At 41.0% G+C, this 20162-nt stretch overlaps 1 protein-coding gene across 1 annotated transcript in view; it reads left to right on the top strand.

Annotated features, from left to right (window-relative positions):
• The window catches only part of LOC117524336 (solute carrier family 35 member F5-like), a 51277-nt gene that overhangs the window by 30173 nt on the left and 942 nt on the right, over positions 1-20162 (top strand). Inside the window, 1 exon segment of the mRNA XM_034186096.1 lies at positions 14950-15050. Coding sequence (XP_034041987.1) covers positions 14950-15031 — 82 coding nt within the window. The 3' untranslated portion in view covers positions 15032-15050.

Consider the following 20162-nt stretch of genomic DNA (forward strand, 5'->3'; position numbering starts at 1 on the left):
ATTATTATTATTTTTTAAATGAATAAAATGTTCTGTTTTGGTCCCTTTAACAAAAAAAGGTATGAGCTAAAAGCTGAAGTTTTGTCCTCATATTGATTAACTTTATCACAGAGAAGAAGTTTCAAGTTTAAAAAATGCAATTGGAGAGGCTATTCAAATGGGCCAGTAAGATATCACTCCTGAAAATGATTTTTGCCATATCACATGATGTAAATCTGCCCTGCGATTGGATTTTGGAAAACCATGTGACGGAGAACCAATTCCGATTGGACACTCGCATTGCGCATGTCATCACACATCTTCTATGAGGAGGACCGAGATGGCCGACGGTGGATCGAAAGTCCACAGAGTTAACTTTTCATCAAAAAAAGAAGTTTCTATCTCATATCATTAAAAAGTTATTTACAATTTAGTAAAGCTTGGTCCCAGCCGTCGTATACGACGGTGTCGGCCCCAGAGGGTTAATGGTGAATGGCAGTAATTCCCAGAACCCTTCCGGACGACAAGTGAATCTGAATGTTTCAACCTCTTAGCAGTAAACGAAAGTTTTTCATGCTAGAAATAAGGTCTACACAACGTGGGCTTAATGAAAAGCGTGACCGACGCAATGAAGCACATTTGACACATTACTACATAAACTGAGTTAATCAAACTGAGTTGAACTGAAACAGGAGAAATGTGGGGTGAATGTAATCGCAAAGTTATTACAAACAACATCCTTATAAACTTACTTGTATGCTTTTGTCAGCCGATCAGTGCAGTGTGACGCCGAGCTACGGGACCGATGATGAACACATTTAAGCAGGGGTGTAAGCAGTTGAATGGAGTCAGAGCGCCATCTACTGGACAAACAGTGCAAGGACATTTTACCTTCGCGACACAAACATTATTTCAGTAACTGTTCTGTTTGAGAAATTATCGGCGTTCTATCGGCAAAATTTCGGCCGATAGTGAGTACTTTGAAAAGGGCTCATTTTGGCTGATAATATCGTTTGGGCGCTAATATATATATATATATATATATATATATATATATATAAATATAATTTTTTTTTTTCTTTGTACATATTTTCATTGCACTATCCTGTGGAATTTTATACCTTTTTTTTTTACTTTATCTGTTTGCAGTGACACAGGAGAAACTCTCTCTAATGTCATTGTATATTTTGTATGAGGACAATAAAGGGCATTCTATTCTAAATTCTATAACATCCGTATCAAAGTAAGCCACGTCAGCAGTCAGAGCCTAAACTCGCCTGTTGGAGACCTTCACTTGTGTGCTGCAGTCTCTGTTCTCACTTTGGATTACAGCACATACCAGCACTTCTCACACTCGCTGCTTGTGCGCAAATACCAGCACTTAATTTTTTTACTCTCCTGTTAGTTAATTAACTGTTTAGTGTATTGTATAGCTGCTGCTTTTTTTTACCTGTTTAATACTTCTGTTAGTTTTTCAGTGTAACTGCTGTGAATTTTAATAAATTTATTTGCGTCTGTGTGAGCCTTAAGAGTGGTTAGCTTATCCATTATTGGTTAGCTCGTGTTTGCTTGGCTACATTCTTGAATTTCTTAGTGCACAAAGTACACTACTAATTCTACTTTACACTCTCCGTAAATCCTGTGTGATGTTGGAAGATAGGGTGGCTCTCTTACAGAGCCGTGTCTGTAAGTTAGAGCAGCTTCTTAGCTCAGTGGAGTTAGATGTTACGGGCACTCCAGATGAGGTTAGTGTTGGGCCGGCTAGCGAGCCCATTAGCATCATCTTAGAAACGCCGGCTGTGGAGGACGGCTTTCGGACTGTGGCTAGGCGGAGGAAGCCCCGTAGGGCTTGGTGCCCAGTTGTGGCACCCCGATCACACTCGCCACTGCGAACTGTGAATCGGTTCTCCCCCTTGGATTTGCCAGATGTGAATTCTCTGAGCCCACAAGTGACTTCCACTCCTGTCTCCAGGCCGAAACACCGGACGTTAGTGATAGGGGATTCTATCACCCACAAAGTCAGGTTACAGACGCCGGCTGATGTTAAATGTATTCCTGGGGCCAGAGCTCCCGACATTGCATCTCATCTTAGGGTGCTGACACTGCAGAAGGGAAGACAGACGAAGGAATATGACATGAGATATAGTCACATAGTTATTCACTTTGGCACCAATGATATCAGGATGAAGCACTCAGAGGTCACAAAAATGGATATAGAGAGGACTTGTGACCTTGCCAGAAAGATGTGTTGGTATCGATTAATAGTCTCCGGTCCCCTCCCCTCCCTGGGTACTGATGAGGCGTTTAGCAGGCTGACATCGTTAAATAGGTGGCTGGCGCAGTTTTGTAGGCAGCAAGGCTTTAGCTTTATTGATAACTGGCCTTCGTTCTGGGGCCGCCATGGCTTGCTGATGCTGGACGGCCTCAACCCTACTGGGGAAGGAGCCGCCATCTTGTCTATGAACATAGAGCTCTACAGGGAGGGTAACATTAGGAATCTACAGCAGGCCACGGAGCAGGTGATTAGAGACCCTGCAAGGCTTATGACAAATGTGGGTGTGGAATCCATTAGCTTAGCGGGGAATTTAGTGCAGAAAATCCATTATGGTGATAGTGCAGTTTATTTGCCAGGGAGGGAATTTCAACAAGTTGAGACTGTGGCCTTCTTCCATAGTCATGTCCATAAAAATCATAGAGGGATATGCTTTCCAAACTTAATACCCATTACTATATTGGATGATGTTGAAATTGAGGATGGCCCAGTGGTTGTTCCAACAATAGCAAAGATTTCGTGTCTGCTACCTACAACACACGTGGAATGTCTTAAACCTAAACCTACTTCTAGGCATCTTATATATGCTACTCTGGAACCACCCCTAAACCCAAACAGTTCAACTGTCAACCCCACTGAGGTCCTTAGACTGGGTCTCATTAACATAAGATCACTGTCCTCAAAATCATTGTTGATCAATGATCTGATTATTGATCATCACTTAGATATGATTGGGCTATGTGAAACCTGGCTTAAACCTACAGCTGTCCTCCCCTTAAATGAGGCCTGCCCCCCAGCTTATACATGTAGTCATGTCCCTCGTGATGCGAAGCAAGGCGGGGGTGTTGCTCTTATTTATAAATCTAGGTTTAGCTTATTAGCTGCTGGGGGTTACAAATATCACTCGTTTGAGCATCTGATTCTTCGCTCTGCTCAGGATATTGCACATTGCCAAGGTCAGAAGAATAAAAATCAGTTGTATTACATTGTCACTGTATATAGGCCTCCTGTCCCATATTCTGAATTCTTAGATGAATTTGGTGCCTTCATCTCTAACTTGTCAACTAGTGTAGATAACATTCTGATCATTGGTGACTTTAACATTCATATAAATGAGCCTTCTGATCCCCTCTGCAAATCACTTTTGCTTGCCTCTACTGGTGGTTGGCTCTCACTGCGATATTGTATCACTTCCTGTTCCGGAGCACAGCGGTGTTTTTCTGTATCTGTTAGCTGTTTAATCTGCGCAGTTAGATTGATCTAGTTATCTAGATTACGATTTGTTTCCCAGTGTAATCTTTACGTGCCTTAACTAAAGCACTCCTTCTGCTGAATCACCTCTAAATTATTTACACATTATTCACTTTGCGTGTTTTTAGGAATCCGCTAGCTTAGCGTAGCTACTAGCTCTTAGCCGATTTAGCATGGCGGCTTCTCCTGTCTCTCCCGCACTTTTCTGCTCTGGGTGTGAAATGTTTAGTTATTCCTCGGCCTCCTTTAGCAGTAACGGTACTTGTAATAAGTGTAGCTTATTCGTAGCTTTGGAGGCCAGGCTGGGCGAATTGGAGACTCGGCTCCGCACCGTGGAAAATTCTACAGCTAGCCAGGCCCCTGTAGTCGGTGCGGACCAAGGTAGCTTAGCCGCCGTTAGTTACCCCCTGGCAGATCCCGAGCAGCCGGGAAAGCAGGCTGACTGGGTGACTGTGAGGAGGAAGCGTAGCCCTAAACAGAAGCCCTGTGTACACCGCCAACCCGTTCACATCTCTAACCGTTTTTCCCCACTCGACGACACACCCGCAGAGGATCAAACTCTGGTTATTGGCGACTCTGTTTTGCGAAATGTGAAGTTAGCGACACCAGCAACCATAGTCAATTGTCTTCCGGGGGCTAGAGCAGGCGACATTGAAGGAAATTTGAAACTGCTGGCTAAGGCTAAGCGTAAATTTGGTAAGATTGTAATTCACGTCGGCAGTAATGACACCCGGTTACGCCAATCGGAGGTCACTAAAATTAACATTAAATCGGTGTGTAACTTTGCAAAAACAATGTCGGACTCTGTAGTTTTCTCTGGGCCCCTCCCTAATCAGACCGGGAGTGACATGTTTAGCCGCATGTTCTCCTTGAATTGCTGGCTGTCTGAGTGGTGTCCAAAAAATGAGGTGGGCTTCATAGATAATTGGCAAAGCTTCTGGGGAAAACCTGGTCTTGTTAGGAGAGACAGCATCCATCCCACTTTGGATGGAGCAGCTCTCATTTCTAGAAATCTGGCCAATTTTCTTAAATCCTCCAAACCGTGACTATCCAGGGTTGGGACCAGGAAGCAGAGTTGTAGTCTTACACACCTCTCTGCAGCTTCTCTCCCCCTGCCATCCCCTCATTACCCCATCCCCGTAGAGACGGTGCCTGCTCCCAGACCACCAATAACCAGCAAAAATCTATTTAAGCATAAAAATTCAAAAAGAAAAAATAATATAGCACCTTCAACTGCACCACAGACTAAAACAGTTAAATGTGGTCTATTAAACATTAGGTCTCTCTCTTCTAAGTCCCTGTTGGTAAATGATATAATAATTGATCAACATATTGATTTATTCTGCCTTACAGAAACCTGGTTACAGCAGGATGAATATGTTAGTTTAAATGACTCAACACCCCCGAGTCACACTAACTGTCAGAATGCTCGTAGCACGGGCCGGGGCAGAGGATTAGCAGCAATCTTCCATTCCAGCTTATTAATTAATCAAAAACCCAGACAGAGCTTTAATTCATTTGAAAGCTTGACTCTGTCTTGTCCATCCAAATTGGAAGTCCCAAAAACCAGTTTTATTTGTTATTATCTATCGTCCACCTGGTCGTTACTGTGAGTTTCTCTGTGAATTTTCAGACCTTTTGTCTGACTTAGTGCTTAGCTCAGATAAGATAATTATAGTGGGCGATTTTAACATCCACACAGATGCTGAGAATGACAGCCTCAACACTGCATTTAATCTATTATTAGACTCTATTGGCTTTGCTCAAAAAGTAAATGAGTCCACCCACCACTTTAATCATATCTTAGATCTTGTTCTGACTTATGGTATGGAAATAGAAGACTTAACAGTATTCCCTGAAAACTCCCTTCTGTCTGATCATTTCTTAATAACATTTACATTTACTCTGATGGACTACCCAGCAGTGGGGAATAAGTTTCATTACACTAGAAGTCTTTCAGAAAGCGCTGTAACTAGGTTTAAGGATATGATTCCTTCTTTATGTTCTCTAATGCCATATACCAACACAGTGCAGAGTAGCTACCTAAACTCTGTAAGTGAGATAGAGTATCTCGTCAATAGTTTTACATCCTCATTGAAGACAACTTTGGATGCTGTAGCTCCTCTAAAAAAGAGAGCTTTAAATCAGAAGTGCCTGACTCCATGGTATAACTCACAAACTCGTAGCTTAAAGCAGATAACCCGTAAGTTGGAGAGGAAATGGCGTCTCACTAATTTAGAAGATCTTCACTTAGCCTGGAAAAAGAGTCTGTTGCTCTATAAAAAAGCCATCCGTAAAGCTAGGACATCTTTCTACTCATCACTAATTGAAGAAATAAGAACAACCCCAGGTTTCTTTTCAGCACTATAGCCAGGCTGACAAAGAGTCAGAGCTCTATTGAGCTGAGTATTCCATTAACTTTAACTAGTAATGACTTCATGACTTTCTTTGCTAACAAAATTTTAACTATTAGAGAAAAAATTACTCATAACCATCCCAAAGACGTATCGTTATCTTTGGCTGCTTTCAGTGATGCCGGTATTTGGTTAGACTCTTTCTCTCCGATTGTTCTGTCTGAGTTATTTTCATTAGTTACTTCATCCAAACCATCAACATGTTTATTAGACCCCATTCCTACCAGGCTGCTCAAGGAAGCCCTACCATTATTTAATGCTTCGATCTTAAATATGATCAATCTATCTTTGTTAGTTGGCTATGTACCACAGGCTTTTAAGGTGGCAGTAATTAAACCATTACTTAAAAAGCCATCACCAACCTTCCTTTTCTCTCAAAAATTCTTGAAAGGGTAGTTGTAAAACAGCTAACTGATCATCTGCAGCGGAATGGTCTATTTGAAGAGTTTCAGTCAGGTTTTAGAATTCATCATAGTACAGAAACAGCATTAGTGAAGGTTACAAATGATCTTCTTATGGCCTCGGACAGTGGACTCATCTCTGTGCTTGTTCTGTTAGACCTCAGTGCTGCTTTTGATACTGTTGACCATAAAATTTTATTACAGAGATTAGAGCATGCCATAGGTATTAAAGGCACTGCGCTGCGGTGGTTTGAATCATATTTGTCTAATAGATTACAATTTGTTCATGTAAATGGGGAATCTTCTTCACAGACTAAAGTTAATTATGGAGTTCCACAAGGTTCTGTGCTAGGACCAATTTTATTCACTTTATACATGCTTCCCTTAGGCAGTATTATTAGACGGTATTGCTTAAATTTTCATTGTTACGCAGATGATACCCAGCTTTATCTATCCATGAAGCCAGAGGACACACACCAATTAGCTAAACTGCAGGATTGTCTTACAGACATAAAGACATGGATGACCTCTAATTTCCTGCTTTTAAACTCAGATAAAACTGAAGTTATTGTACTTGGCCCCACAAATCTTAGAAACATGGTGTCTAACCAGATCCTTACTCTGGATGGCATTACCCTGACCTCTAGTAATACTGTGAGAAATCTTGGAGTCATTTTTGATCAGGATATGTCATTCAAAGCGCATATTAAACAAATATGTAGGACTGCTTTTTTGCATTTATGCAATATCTCTAAAATCAGAAAGGTCTTGTCTCAGAGTGATGCTGAAAAACTAATTCATGCATTTATTTCCTCTAGGCTGGACTATTGTAATTCATTATTATCAGGTTGTCCTAAAAGTTCCCTAAAAAGCCTTCAGTTAATTCAAAATGCTGCAGCTAGAGTACTGACGGGGACTAGAAGGAGAGAGCATATCTCACCCATATTGGCCTCTCTTCATTGGCTTCCTGTTAATTCTAGAATAGAATTTAAAATTCTTCTTCTTATTTATAAGGTTTTGAATAATCAGGTCCCATCTTATCTTAGGGACCTCGTAGTACCATATCACCCCAATAGAGCGCTTCGCTCTCAGACTGCAGGCTTACTTGTAGTTCCTAGGGTTTGTAAGAGTAGAATGGGAGGCAGAGCCTTCAGCTTTCAGGCTCCTCTCCTGTGGAACCAGCTCCCAATTCGGATCAGGGAGACAGACACCCTCTCTACTTTTAAGATTAGGCTTAAAACTTTCCTTTTTGCTAAAGCTTATAGTTAGGGCTGGATCAGGTGACCCTGAACCATCCCTTAGTTATGCTGCTATAGACGTAGACTGCTGGGGGGTTCCCATGATGCACTGTTTCTTTCTCTTTTTGCTCTGTATGCACCACTCTGCATTTAATCATTAGTGATCGATCTCTGCTCCCCTCCACAGCATGTCTTTTTCCTGGTTCTCTCCCTCAGCCCCAACCAGTCCCAGCAGAAGACTGCCCCTCCCTGAGCCTGGTTCTGCTGGAGGTTTCGTCCTGTTAAAAGGGAGTTTTTTCTTCCCACTGTAGCCAAGTGCTTGCTCACAGGGGGTCGTTTTGACCGTTGGGGTTTTACATAATTATTGTATGGCCTTGCCTTACAATATAAAGCGCCTTGGGGCAACTGTTTGTTGTGATTTGGCGCTATATAAAAAAATTGATTGATTGATTGATTTATGGAAATTGTGGATGCATTAGGATTTCGGCACATTAGTGGAAATACCCTGGATCTGGTTCTCGCACGTGGTATTGCTGTCACGAATATTGACATCATGCCTCTCACATCAGTGGTGTCTGATCACTCACTTATTAAGTTTACAGTTTCGCTGCCGTGTTTAGTGGAACAACAACCTTATATATCATTACAGCGACGCATCAACTCCTCAACTAAGACTGAACTCGAAGCTAGACTGCCTGATGTCTTAGCCTCACTTTTGATAAAAACCCAGTCAGTAGACAGACTTGTGGATAGTTTAAACTCAGTGCTCAAAACTACACTCGACATGATTGCACCACCTGTGTTAAAACCACGCTCCCCCAAATCACAGTCACCTTGGTTCAGTGATTATCTGCGTGACCTCAAACATAAAGCAAGAGGTCTAGAACGGAGATGGCGTTGTTCAAAATTAGAAGTATTTCACCTTGCGTGACGTGATGCTATCTTAGACTATAAGCATGCATTATTGGCTACAAAGCGGACTTACTACTCTGATTTGATCAATAAAAACAAGCATAAGTCAAAGTTCTTGTTCGACACAGTGGCGACACTTATTCATGGACAACCACCTGTAGTTCGCTCTCCTTTTACAGCACAAGATTTCCTGGATTACTTTGGGAAGAAAATAGAAGACATCAGGTTAAACATATCCCGGCATGCCTTAACCCAGCCACTACACCCTGCTATTGAGGTGGGCGCCATTACTGAGGTATTACCTAGATTTACAGAATTTGATAGTATCTCTCTAGACATGCTGACGAAACTCGTAACGTCAACAAAAAGCACAACCTGTTTATTTGATCCTATACCAACAAAACTGTTTAAGGACCTGTGGCACAACCTGTTTATTTGATCCTATACCAACAAAACTGTTTAAGGACCAGTGGCCCACTCTTGGGCCGACTGTGCTGGAAATGATTAATCTTTCTTTAACTTCTGGATCTGTTCCTAAATGTTTCAAATCTGCAGTGATTAAACCATTACTTAAGAAACCTAATCTTGACCCTAGTGTATTGACAAACTATCAGCCGATATCAAATCTATAATTTTTCTCTAAAATTCTGGAAAAAGTGGTTTCACGGCAGCTCGTAGACTATCTTACTGAGAATAATCTCTTTGAGCCACTGCAGTCTGCTTTTAGAAAATATAATTCCACAGAGACGGGTCTCACTAAAGTGGTGAATGATCTTCTGCTTACAATGGATTCGGACACCACTACGGTTCTGTTGCTGTTAGATCTCAGTGCTGCATTTGATACAGTGGATCGTCATGTTCTACTTGATAGGCTGGAAAATCATTTTGGGATTACTGGGAGTGCCCTTGCATTGCTGATGTCATACTTGACCAGTCATTCTCACTGTGTTTTGTACAGTAACACTACCTCTAACCTTAGTGACATGAAATTTGGGGTTCCACAGGGGTCTGTCTTAGGCCCCCTGCTTTTCTCCCTTCATATAGCACCCCTTGGGCACATATTGCGGCGTTTTGGGATTACTTTTCACTGCTATGCAGATGACACTCAGTTATACATGCCGATAACTGCTGGTAATCTTGTTCACATAAAATCCTTAGAAGATTGCCTTGCAGCAGTGAGAAGTTGGATGTCTAGAAACTTCCTACTTTTAAACTCTGATAAGACTGAAATGATGGTTCTTGGTCCAGTGAGACATCGGCATCAATTTGACCAGTTAACGCTCAGCCTCGGCTCGTGTGTCATACATCACACTGACAAAGTGAGGAACCTTGGGGTAATTTTTGATCCTTCGTTGTCCTTTGGCCTCCACATTAGAAATATTACTAGGACTGCTTTCTTCCACCTGCGAAATATAGCGAAGATTCATCCCATCCTGTCTATGGCTGATGCTGAGACCCTGATCCATGCATTTATCTCTTCTAGATTGGACTACTGCAATGTTCTATTTTCTGGTTTACCGCAGTGTAGCATTAGGGGTCTCCAATTGGTTCAAAATGCTGCAGCCAGACTTTTGACACGAAGCAGAAAGTTCGACCACATTACACCCATTTTGGCATCCCTTCACTGGCTTCCTGTCCCAGTGAGATCAGATTTTAAGGTTCTGCTACTAACCTATAAAATTATTCATGGCCTGGCACCTCCCTACCTAGCTGACCTAATTAAACCTTACGTACCGGCCCGTGCTTTCCGTTCTCAGGGTGAAACTGGAGTTGCGTCAGGAAGGGCATCCGGCGTAAATCTTGTGCCAAATACCAATGTGGATCGGGCTGTATCCGCTGTGGCAACCCCGAACAATAACGGGAGCAACTGAACTGACAGCATCATGTATTTATAAATTGTTTAGGTTCTTGTTATCATATACACACTTAATATTATCATTACTTTTATTATTATCAGTATTAATATTTTATTTTATAATTATTTTGTCATTTGATTTTTAAATGGACCACAATGGAAATAGGTGTTTTCACTTTTTTTGTGTCATCCATGTATTTTTTTTTTGCCTATTTACAATTGTATTATGTGCTTACATTGAACTTAATAAATGCGCTCATGCTTTTAATATATAAATACGGTACGTTGAAACATTTTGAAGCTGTGTAACAATTCATTTATTTTTGCTGAGTTTCATCATCATGACATTAAATTGTTTTCATGACTACACATTTCTTAATTCATTTCAGCTTCTATGATCAGTTGATTTCACTCTCCATTCATAACAAGCACAGAGTGCATTTTTATTTTTTTTCTCCTTCCCTTTTTGTGACGACCAGTCACAGCTCTGAGAGGACTGCGTCATACCTAGCAATGGGGTCAGCCTCGCCTCCTCAGAACGATAGAAGTTTTTGTGCCCTCCTTGCTCAGACTTGCTCTCAGACATTTTCTGGATCACTCTTAGGCTAAGACTCCTTGCCAGGAATTTTTAGGCTAAGTTAGGAGCTCTTTGAGAGGACTCTGAGTTGCTTCCTGGATACAGACCCTGGACTTTAGACTGGTTTTCTTTTTTTTTCTTTATTATTATTATAATTACATAGACTTGGATTATTTGGAAATAATCACTCAGAAATGCAAATGTCCTGTTTCCTTTGAAGTTGCAAATTTCTCCTGTAACTCTTTAGTTGCAATCAGTGTTTTTAAAAGCTGATTTGTGTTCTGTCCAGGGATGCTCCAGCAATTCAGAATTGTTGGCTGTCAAAAAGCTTTATATTTATTAGCTATGATCAGCAGTGCACTTCATGGTTTGTGTCTTGCACTCAAACGAGTCCCAGGAGGTTTCTGTTGGTGCTCACTTTAAAAACCATACACGATAACACTGCCGTTCAAAGCCGATCTGACACAAATCAGTTTGACAGCAATCTAACTCATGTTTGATGTCATTTAATGAGTTTTTATATCTTAGCATTCATTCATTCATTCATTTTCCTACAACGGCTTACTCCATTTAAGGGTGTTGGAGGGTTTTACCCTATCCCAGGACACCCCGGCCAGGCTGCCAGTTTCTTGCAGGGTTGACACACATGGACAAGCAAACATGTTGGCACTCCTGGTCATGTTAGTCAGTTCAGCTAACCTGCATGTCTTTGGAAGCGGGAGAAGGTTGGAGCACCAGGAGGAAACCCACACAGAAAGGACCAGGTGAAAAGTGATCCCAAGACCTTCTTGGTGTGAGGCACCAGTGCTAACCGCTAATCCACCTTGCCGCCCTGGACCGCAGTTATAAACCTGAGGCATTGGTAAATGTATATATTTATATAACACCTGGATCCTTGTCATTTGATTGGTGGTTTTATGTCACGTGACATTGATCATTTGTACTATATTTGCCATTGTGTTCATGTACTGTGCAATTTTGATTCCGTATGTTTTGTAACATTGCACGCCGCACACTCATACTAGCGGCGAGGGCGCTTACCTTAAAAACAAGCGTGGCAGGGTTTGTTTTGGTGACAGACGATGATTTGAACAAGTTTATTGATGGTGCTAATTTTTTTTTAACGCACACATAAAAACCCCAAATCCAGTATGCTGTAAGCCGTCTGGAGGCATTTCCAGTATTTGCTGGGACGTCTTCAGCTGAAATAGAAACGCTGTCGCCTGAAGAGCTCGACAAATTTCTGTAACGATTTTTTGCTGGATTGAGGAAAGCAGACGGCAGTCTGTACACGAAGAAGTCTGCACGGCATCAGGTACGGACTACAGCATCAGGATTGTTTTTGAACTATCTGACTGTTTTTGCAATTTTGGATTAAAGTCCTATTTAAAGTTTGTGTTGGCGTGTTTGGAACCGCATCAAAATGTAAGTTCCTTTTCTCTTATTTATAAAATAATAAACTGTAAAATTATGTAAATGATCTATTTTAGGCATTATATAAAACAAATAATGGATGTTTTTTTTTTCATTCATGCAATGGTAAGAATATTTCATGAGGTGACAGATTAAAATGTTCCATTCAATGAGGCCTCGCTGAATGGAACATTTTAATCTGTCACCTCATGAAATATTCTTACCATTGCACTCAAACTTTCATTATTTGTATAATGTACAGTAGTGTTCAGAATAATAGTAGTGCTATGTGACTAAAAAGATTAATCCAGGTTTTAAGTATATTTCTTATTGTTACATGGGAAACAAGGTACCAGTAGATTCAGTAGATTCTCACAAATCCAACAAGACCAAGCATTCATGATATGCACACTCTTAAGGCTATGAAATTGGGATATTAGTAAAAAAAAAGTAGAAAAGGGGGTGTTCACAATAATAGTAGTGTGGCATTCAGTCAGTGAGTTCATCAATATTGTGGAACAAACAGGTGTGAATCAGGTGTCCCCTATTTAAGGATGAAGCCAGCACCTGTTGAACATGCTTTTCTCTTTGAAAGCCTGAGGAAAATGGGACGTTCAAGACATTGTTCAGAAGAACAGCGTAGTTTGATTAAAAAGTTGATTGGAGAGGGGAAAACTTATACGCAGGTGCAAAACATTATAGGCTGTTCATCTACAATGATCTCCAATGCTTTAAAATGGACAAAAAAAAAAAAACAGACGAGTGGAAGAAACGGAAAACAACCATCAAAATCGATAGAAGAATAACCAGAATGGCAAAAGCTCACCCATTGATCTGCTCCAGGATGATCAAAGACAGTCTGGAGTTACCTGTAAGTGCTGTGACAGTTAGAAGACGCCTGTGTGAAGCTAATTTATTTGCAAGAATCCCCCGCAAAGTCCCTCTGTTAAATAAAAGACATGTGCAGAAGAGGTTACAATTTGCCAAAGAACACATCAACTGGCCTAAAGAGAAATGGAGGAATATTTTGTGGACTGATGAGAGTAAAATTGTTCTTTTTGGGTTCAAGGGCCGCAGACAGTTTGTGAGACGACCCCCAAACTCTGAATTCAAGCCACAGTTCACAGTGAAGACAGTGAAGCATGGTGGTGCAAGCATCATGATATGGGCATGTTTCTCCTACTATGGTGTTGGGCCTATATATCACATACCAGGTATCATGGATCAGTTTGGATATGTCAAAATACTTGAAGAGGGCATGTTGCCTTATGCTGAAGAGGACATGCCCTTGAAATGGGTGTTTCAACAAGACAATAACCCCAAGCACACTAGTAAACCAGCAAAATCTTGGTTCCAAACCAACAAAATTAATGCCTCGCAGATGTGAAGAAATCATGAAAAACTGTGGTTATACAACTAAATACTAGTTTAGTGATTCATAGGATTGCTAAAAAAGCAGTTTGAACATAATAGGTTTGAGTTTGTAGCGTCAACAGCAGATGCTACTATTATTGTGAACACCCCCTTTACTTTTTTTTACTAATAGCCCAATTTCATAGCCTTAAGAGTGTGCATATCATGAATGCTTGGTCTTGTTGGATTTGTGAGAATCTACTGAATCTACTGGTACCTTGTTTCCCATGTAACAATAAGAAATATACTCAAAACCTGGATTAATCTTTTTAGTCACATAGCACTACTATTATTCTGAACACTACTGTATATAAAACAAATAATGGATTTTTTTTTCATTCATGCAATGGTAAGAATATTTCATGAGGTGACAGATTAAAATGTTCCATTCAATGAGGCGAGTCTTGTATAATATATCTGATTCCCCACCCCAGGGCAGGTTTGATTCAGAGGCTGAAATGAAAACTTCATCTTCACCGACAAAGCTATCACCTCCCACCTATCCCGGATTCCAGTGAACTGTTAGGGTGTGACTAAAGCTGTCTCAAGAAGAGACAGCTGCTACTACTACAGTGCTCAATAGCCTATATGACTTCCCATCTGTCAAAATGTATGTGTGCCAAGTTTGGCTCTATTCTGAGGTGCCCTTTGGACAGGAAAGGGACACACACACACACACACTCTTAGTCCATAGATTAAGACAAAGTTTGTCTTGTCCATTGTAAATGAAATTGTCCAGTTACATTTTCACAAAATGGGCACAGCGTCTCATTGGGGTCTTCTCCCTTCCTGATCACTGACATGTCCAGATTTGAACCATTGTCACTTTTCGTGAGGTAACCGTTTATTTCTGCGCTTGCGCACACAGACTTTATTTTTAAAAGAATAGTAAAATTCTGTGTTTGATTCAGGTCTTGTTAAAGGTTGTTTAATATGGAAGGTTAATTGTTGTTTCATTGTATTCTGCTGTCGATGATGATGATTTGAGCTCCACTTTCTGTAACTTTCTGTGTCACTGGATTCAGTTTTTACTTCACACTCTGGATGGGTTGAGTCTGTAGTCACAGGAGGTAACACCCGAAGGACCATATTTTCCGCTGTAGTTAGATTCTTCATTCTTCTGTGACCACACGCCCCTCTGTGCAGAGATGATGATCATAATAAAGATAGCTGTCAAGGCGATGGCAGTGATGATGATTGACAGGCTGCTTCCTCCGCCCACAGACTGCCTGAAGACAGTGAACAGTGTGAAAGCCTCATTCCTCTGCACACAGTTTCTCCACATCAAGGAAGCTTCTGCTCATGATCCAACAACCACTTACGAGGTAAATGATCACTCAACCCTGTGTGGTGTGCATGCCTCCGTTCTCTCTCGAAGTAAATAAGTCCGACGTTAGGCCCTGAGATATGAAGCGCCTTGAGGCAGCTTTGTGATTTGGTGCGATACAAATAAAATAAATTGAGATTCAGGAGCAGGAGGCAGATGAGAACCTACTGCCCCTGGTTACTTTCAGAACCAAGCCTGGTGGTCATTTACAGCTGGGTGGACTGAGACAATGCAGATGAGGTGTCCTTGGACAAGACACAGATGGGTAGCTTGAGCTGCAATCAAACCTTTGTCTACAGTGGCTTGCAAAAGTATTTGGCCCCTTGGTATTTCATACATTTTAATTTATGCCATTTCAAATACAAAATGTAAATCAGGCTTTTCAATATAAAAAAATCTAAAATCATCTTCCTTAAACTGAACATAAATCTCTACAACTTGATATAAATTCATTAAAAATATAAAAGCCAAGATGATGGGTTGCATAACTAATGGTATAATACCTGTAAATAATCAGTTTTACTGGCAGGTTTCTTCAGACAAGTCAGGTGATGGCCACATGAACATTTCCAAGTCACTGAATATGTCTTGAACTTTATTTACATCAGTTATGACGAAATACAAACAGTATGACACTCGGTGGTAAATCTGTATGGAGTAAACAGTTCTCAAAAACTGAGTGACTGTGCAAGAAGAAGAGTGAGGAAAGCCACCAAGACACCCAGAAGACGTTACAGGTTTCTGTGGCTGTGATTGGAGAAATTGTGCACAGTGCAAATTTTACATTTTGTGTCACCAGTTATACAGCTTCATGATGAAGTGGTACAGAGGAGGATTTTCTTTCACCAAAACATCAAATCTAGGCTTGTATCTCAGCTGTACCTTCTGGCAAATTGTAGCTGAACTTTCAAGTTCAAATTTATTAATTTATATAGTGCCAAATCACAACAAGGTCACCTCAAGGCGCTTCACATGACATAAAAAAACACAAAATAGATTAAAAGATTAAAACACAATAAAAGAGCAAACCATAAAAAAGTAAAAAGAATAAAAACTCGTATCTTAATATACTAACGATAAAACAGGGAGAACAAATAAGTCTTAAGTCTCGACTTTCAGGTCTTTTTTTTTTTTAAGAAAATCCTCATACTGTTTGTATTTCTTCATAACTGATGTAAATAAAGTCCAGGACATATTCAGTGACTTGGATGTGTTCACAGGACACAAGAGGTGAGCTCCAAAAATAGTGTTTAATTTACAACAGGTGAGTTAAAACCACACAAACAGGTGTAGGGAAGGTTCCAACAAAAATACTGTCTTAAACCCTAACTGTGGGTGACAAGATAAACCAAATAACCATAAACAAAAAACAGGGAATGCAAACACCAAAGACTGAATACTTAAAAACAGGGATGCCGGTAAGGCGTTACTCTAATCTGACTGCTTTTTTCAGTAATGAGTAATCTAACATGTTAATATTTCAAAATCAGTAATCAGATTAAATTTACTTCAAGTCAAAGTGCGTTACTGTTGTTTTTGTATTTTTTTATACAGTGTAAATCAGAGGTGCCCGAGCAGTTGATGGCAGAGATAGTGTGGGTAGATGGCAGCATTACAACTGGCCTGTGGGTAGAGCAGCTCTGAGTTGAAAAAACAGCTGTCGTCTCTCAAAGTAGAGGAGCTTGAATCTTCGACTGGACTGGGTTGCTTGATGCGAGGACGTTTCGCTTCAATTTGCAGAAGCTTCCTCAGCTAAATTTCTTGGTCTAGTGGTCTGACTTCTGTCTTGACTCTTGTAGAGAAGAACAAACAGAAGCCACAAAAGCTGGAGTTTTAAACCTAACCAGACCCCTCCTACTGAGAGGCAGACTGCTATTGGCAGTGACTAACAATTGCTCTAATTAGCAGCTATTGTGCTCTAGTTAGCACCCTCCTAATGACAGCTGTCCCTCCTAACGATGGGACTGACGCCTCTCCTGACGTGTCTCATGATGTGAATGACTCATTACCATGAACAAAAGACTGAAACTCCTTTGACCTGAGTACCCCATTGTAAACAGGGGACAAAGCGTGTCTCAGACCCTCTCCCCGGTTAAGGCTGGGTTTCAACTGTTTCACATAGAATGCCTCCTTCTCCCCTCTCTCAAACCATTTCTTCTCTCTGGCTAAGATTTTAACTTCCTTGTCCTCAAACGTGTGGTTAGTGTCTTTAAGGTGGAGATGAACTGCAGACTGAGGTCCACTGGCGCCCTCTCTGTGGTGCTGGTATAGCCTTTTGTGTAAAGGTTGCTTAGTCTCACCTATGTAGTGTTCGTTACAGTTTTCCTGACATCTGATAGAATACACTACATTGCTCTGCTTGTAACTAGGGATCATGTCCTTAGGGTGAACTAATTTCTGTCTCAAGGTGTTAACAGGTTTAAAGTAAACTGGGATTTTGTGCTGTCTGAAGATCCTCTGTAGTTTTTCCCCTACTCCTGCTAAATAAGGGAGAGACACTCCTCTTACTCTCAAAGCGCCGTGACGGCAGCACACCTGCACTGACCTGTCCTCGCTAAAAACAACTAAAGACCTATGACATGTTAGCAACAAATACTAACGCTCTTTTTTTTTTTCCACCCAAGTCTCTTTCTGAGGATGACATGACGTAAAAAACACAGATAAAACTTTGTCAATCTGGTTGTGCTTTCTGCATAAATACACATTATCCTTTCTTCTTGCTCAGATGGCAAACCAGAATTCAGATGGAAAGGGGGTGTGGGGGTGGGGGTGGCTCCCCACAACACCCCTAGATTAAAGGTCCATTTTAGAAGACATTTTTCATACTACTAATAATACTTATGATAATTTCAACAAGTAAAATGTTTAGAAAGAGTTTAAATGTTAGAAAAAACATAGAACGAACTTAATTGCTCTATTTAAAATAAAATAGTGTAGTTTATAAATTGTAAGTTTTACTGTTACAGTGCTGTCAAAAATATGAGGTCAAGAAAGACTCTTTATAAAATAAGTATTTCTGTTCATTGAAGTCAAGAAAGACTGACTTTATTTCATGTTTTACAATTTTTTTTTTCAGGAAATAGTATTTAAGTTCAACTTAATCTCAGGACACACATTGTTTATGTTACTGTTAAAAAGGCACTTCTAATAAAGTGAGCATTGATAAAACTGTCTGTTTTTATGTTGAAGTGGCCGGGGGTGCTGCTGAAAGTAACTAGTAATCTAACTTAGGTTTAAAATTGAGTAAAATAACTAAGTTACTTTGTCAAGGAGTAATCAGGAATCAGTAATTGGATTACTTTTAAGTAACTTCAAAGTAACTGTGGCAATACTGCTTACAAACCCACAGAGAACACAAGCAATCACGGACTAACTAGTAACATGAATGACACGAAACATATGTTAATGGACCCACAATGGAAAGACAAAAGAAAGTGACTTAAACAGACTAATGAAGGACAGGTGCAAATGATCAGGGTGACAGGAACGTGCTAAAAAAGGAGACACAGGGGGGCAGCAAACAGACATCTATGAGCAACGGAAGGCTAAACATTACAATAACACAAAACCAAAATACACCTCACGTAATAAAAAAAGCAAACACAACATAATGGATCAACTCTCAATACAGAATAAACTGATGAACCCAAAAGGCTATAAACCAACATATAAAACCACAGAGAAGGTGACGAATCACAGAGAGACACACGAGTGAGAGGCTGGAGATCCAAACAGCACACACACGCACAAGACTCACACTATGAGTGACAACTCACGCACACACGACAGGGACGCAGGAACAGGGACATGCTGGAGGAAACGTTCATACACTCTCACACACATACAGCACGGAAGCAGACGCGCTCACACATCCACACCGTTGACAGCGAACACAGACACATACCAAGGGGCGTGCCCACACACATACCAGGTGCACAACGCACACACACGCCACAGGAGACAGATGCAACAAGCAGATCCACAGAGGACAGACATGACAGAAAACCAATCAGACCCCATGAACAGAGGACCCCATAACATAAACAAAGGACGCGTCTCATTACAACAGATATTTTGGGTTTGTTTTTGAAGCAAAGGGTTGGCTGCCCTTGACCGCATTAGTACTCTCTCTGCTGTTAGTGAGACTAATACCCGAGGTGCCGTTAAGTCTGTCCAGTTGATTTGGCACTTTTTCTCTCAGTCTGAGGTGTTATTGCAGAGGCTGAGTCTGGGGGAGTGGTCGAGGTGTGAACAGATCCACATGATGGATGGCCGATCTGACCCACCGCATTCCACAGTGACAGCCAGAAGTGCCAGTGGCAGGGATGTGGGGCTAAATCTTGGAGTCTGTCAGCTTGGCCTTGGGTTGGACTTTGCACTATCATGCAGTGTAACTGTCGCAACTCTGTAACTGGTCTGCTTGAGGTTTCTTCCTCAAGAACGCCAGAGGGAGTTTTTCCTTACCGCTATTGCCTATGTGCTTGCTCACTGGGGTTGATGAGGTTAGATCTTAACCATGTGAGGCACCTTGGGGCAGCTTCATTGTGATTTAGCTCTATATAAACAAAAGTCATCAGAAAATGACATTTGCACCCAGTCCCCATGAATCAGTAATACAAAGTGTTGGGGGATCACCCAAGTACACGCTGATGCTAAATATGAACAAAGTTAGTCAACTGGTTCTTCAGATATCGAGTTATCAACCAAAAACGGACGGACGGACAGACATGCTGATTGCTATATTCCCCCCCCCCCCCCCCCCCATTTCATACCAGGGGGATAATAAAATGAACTGAATTGAATTGAAAGTACAACAAAGAATTTTCTAACATGCAAAACAAAGACAGTTTGGTGGCAGTATAGTCCATCAGTAGAGAGGAAAAGCAGAAAACCTCTCAGGTGATGAAGATCTTTGTCATGCAAGTCCAGTCCAGCCGCATACGCACACAAGGGACCACTAGGAGCACACTAGGACCAAAATGTAGCGCTTGCGAGACAGAGATGTAGATACTGTTCAGTATGTTTTTTTCACTCTGTGGATGTGAGCTGAGACCTTTTGTTTGTCTTAGACGTGCATTTTTGCGGCGTGCTGGTGAGTAAGAGGAAGACG

The sequence above is a fragment of the Thalassophryne amazonica genome, chromosome 14 (genome assembly GCF_902500255.1).
Source record: "Thalassophryne amazonica chromosome 14, fThaAma1.1, whole genome shotgun sequence".
Classification (NCBI taxonomy): Eukaryota; Metazoa; Chordata; class Actinopteri; order Batrachoidiformes; family Batrachoididae; genus Thalassophryne; species Thalassophryne amazonica.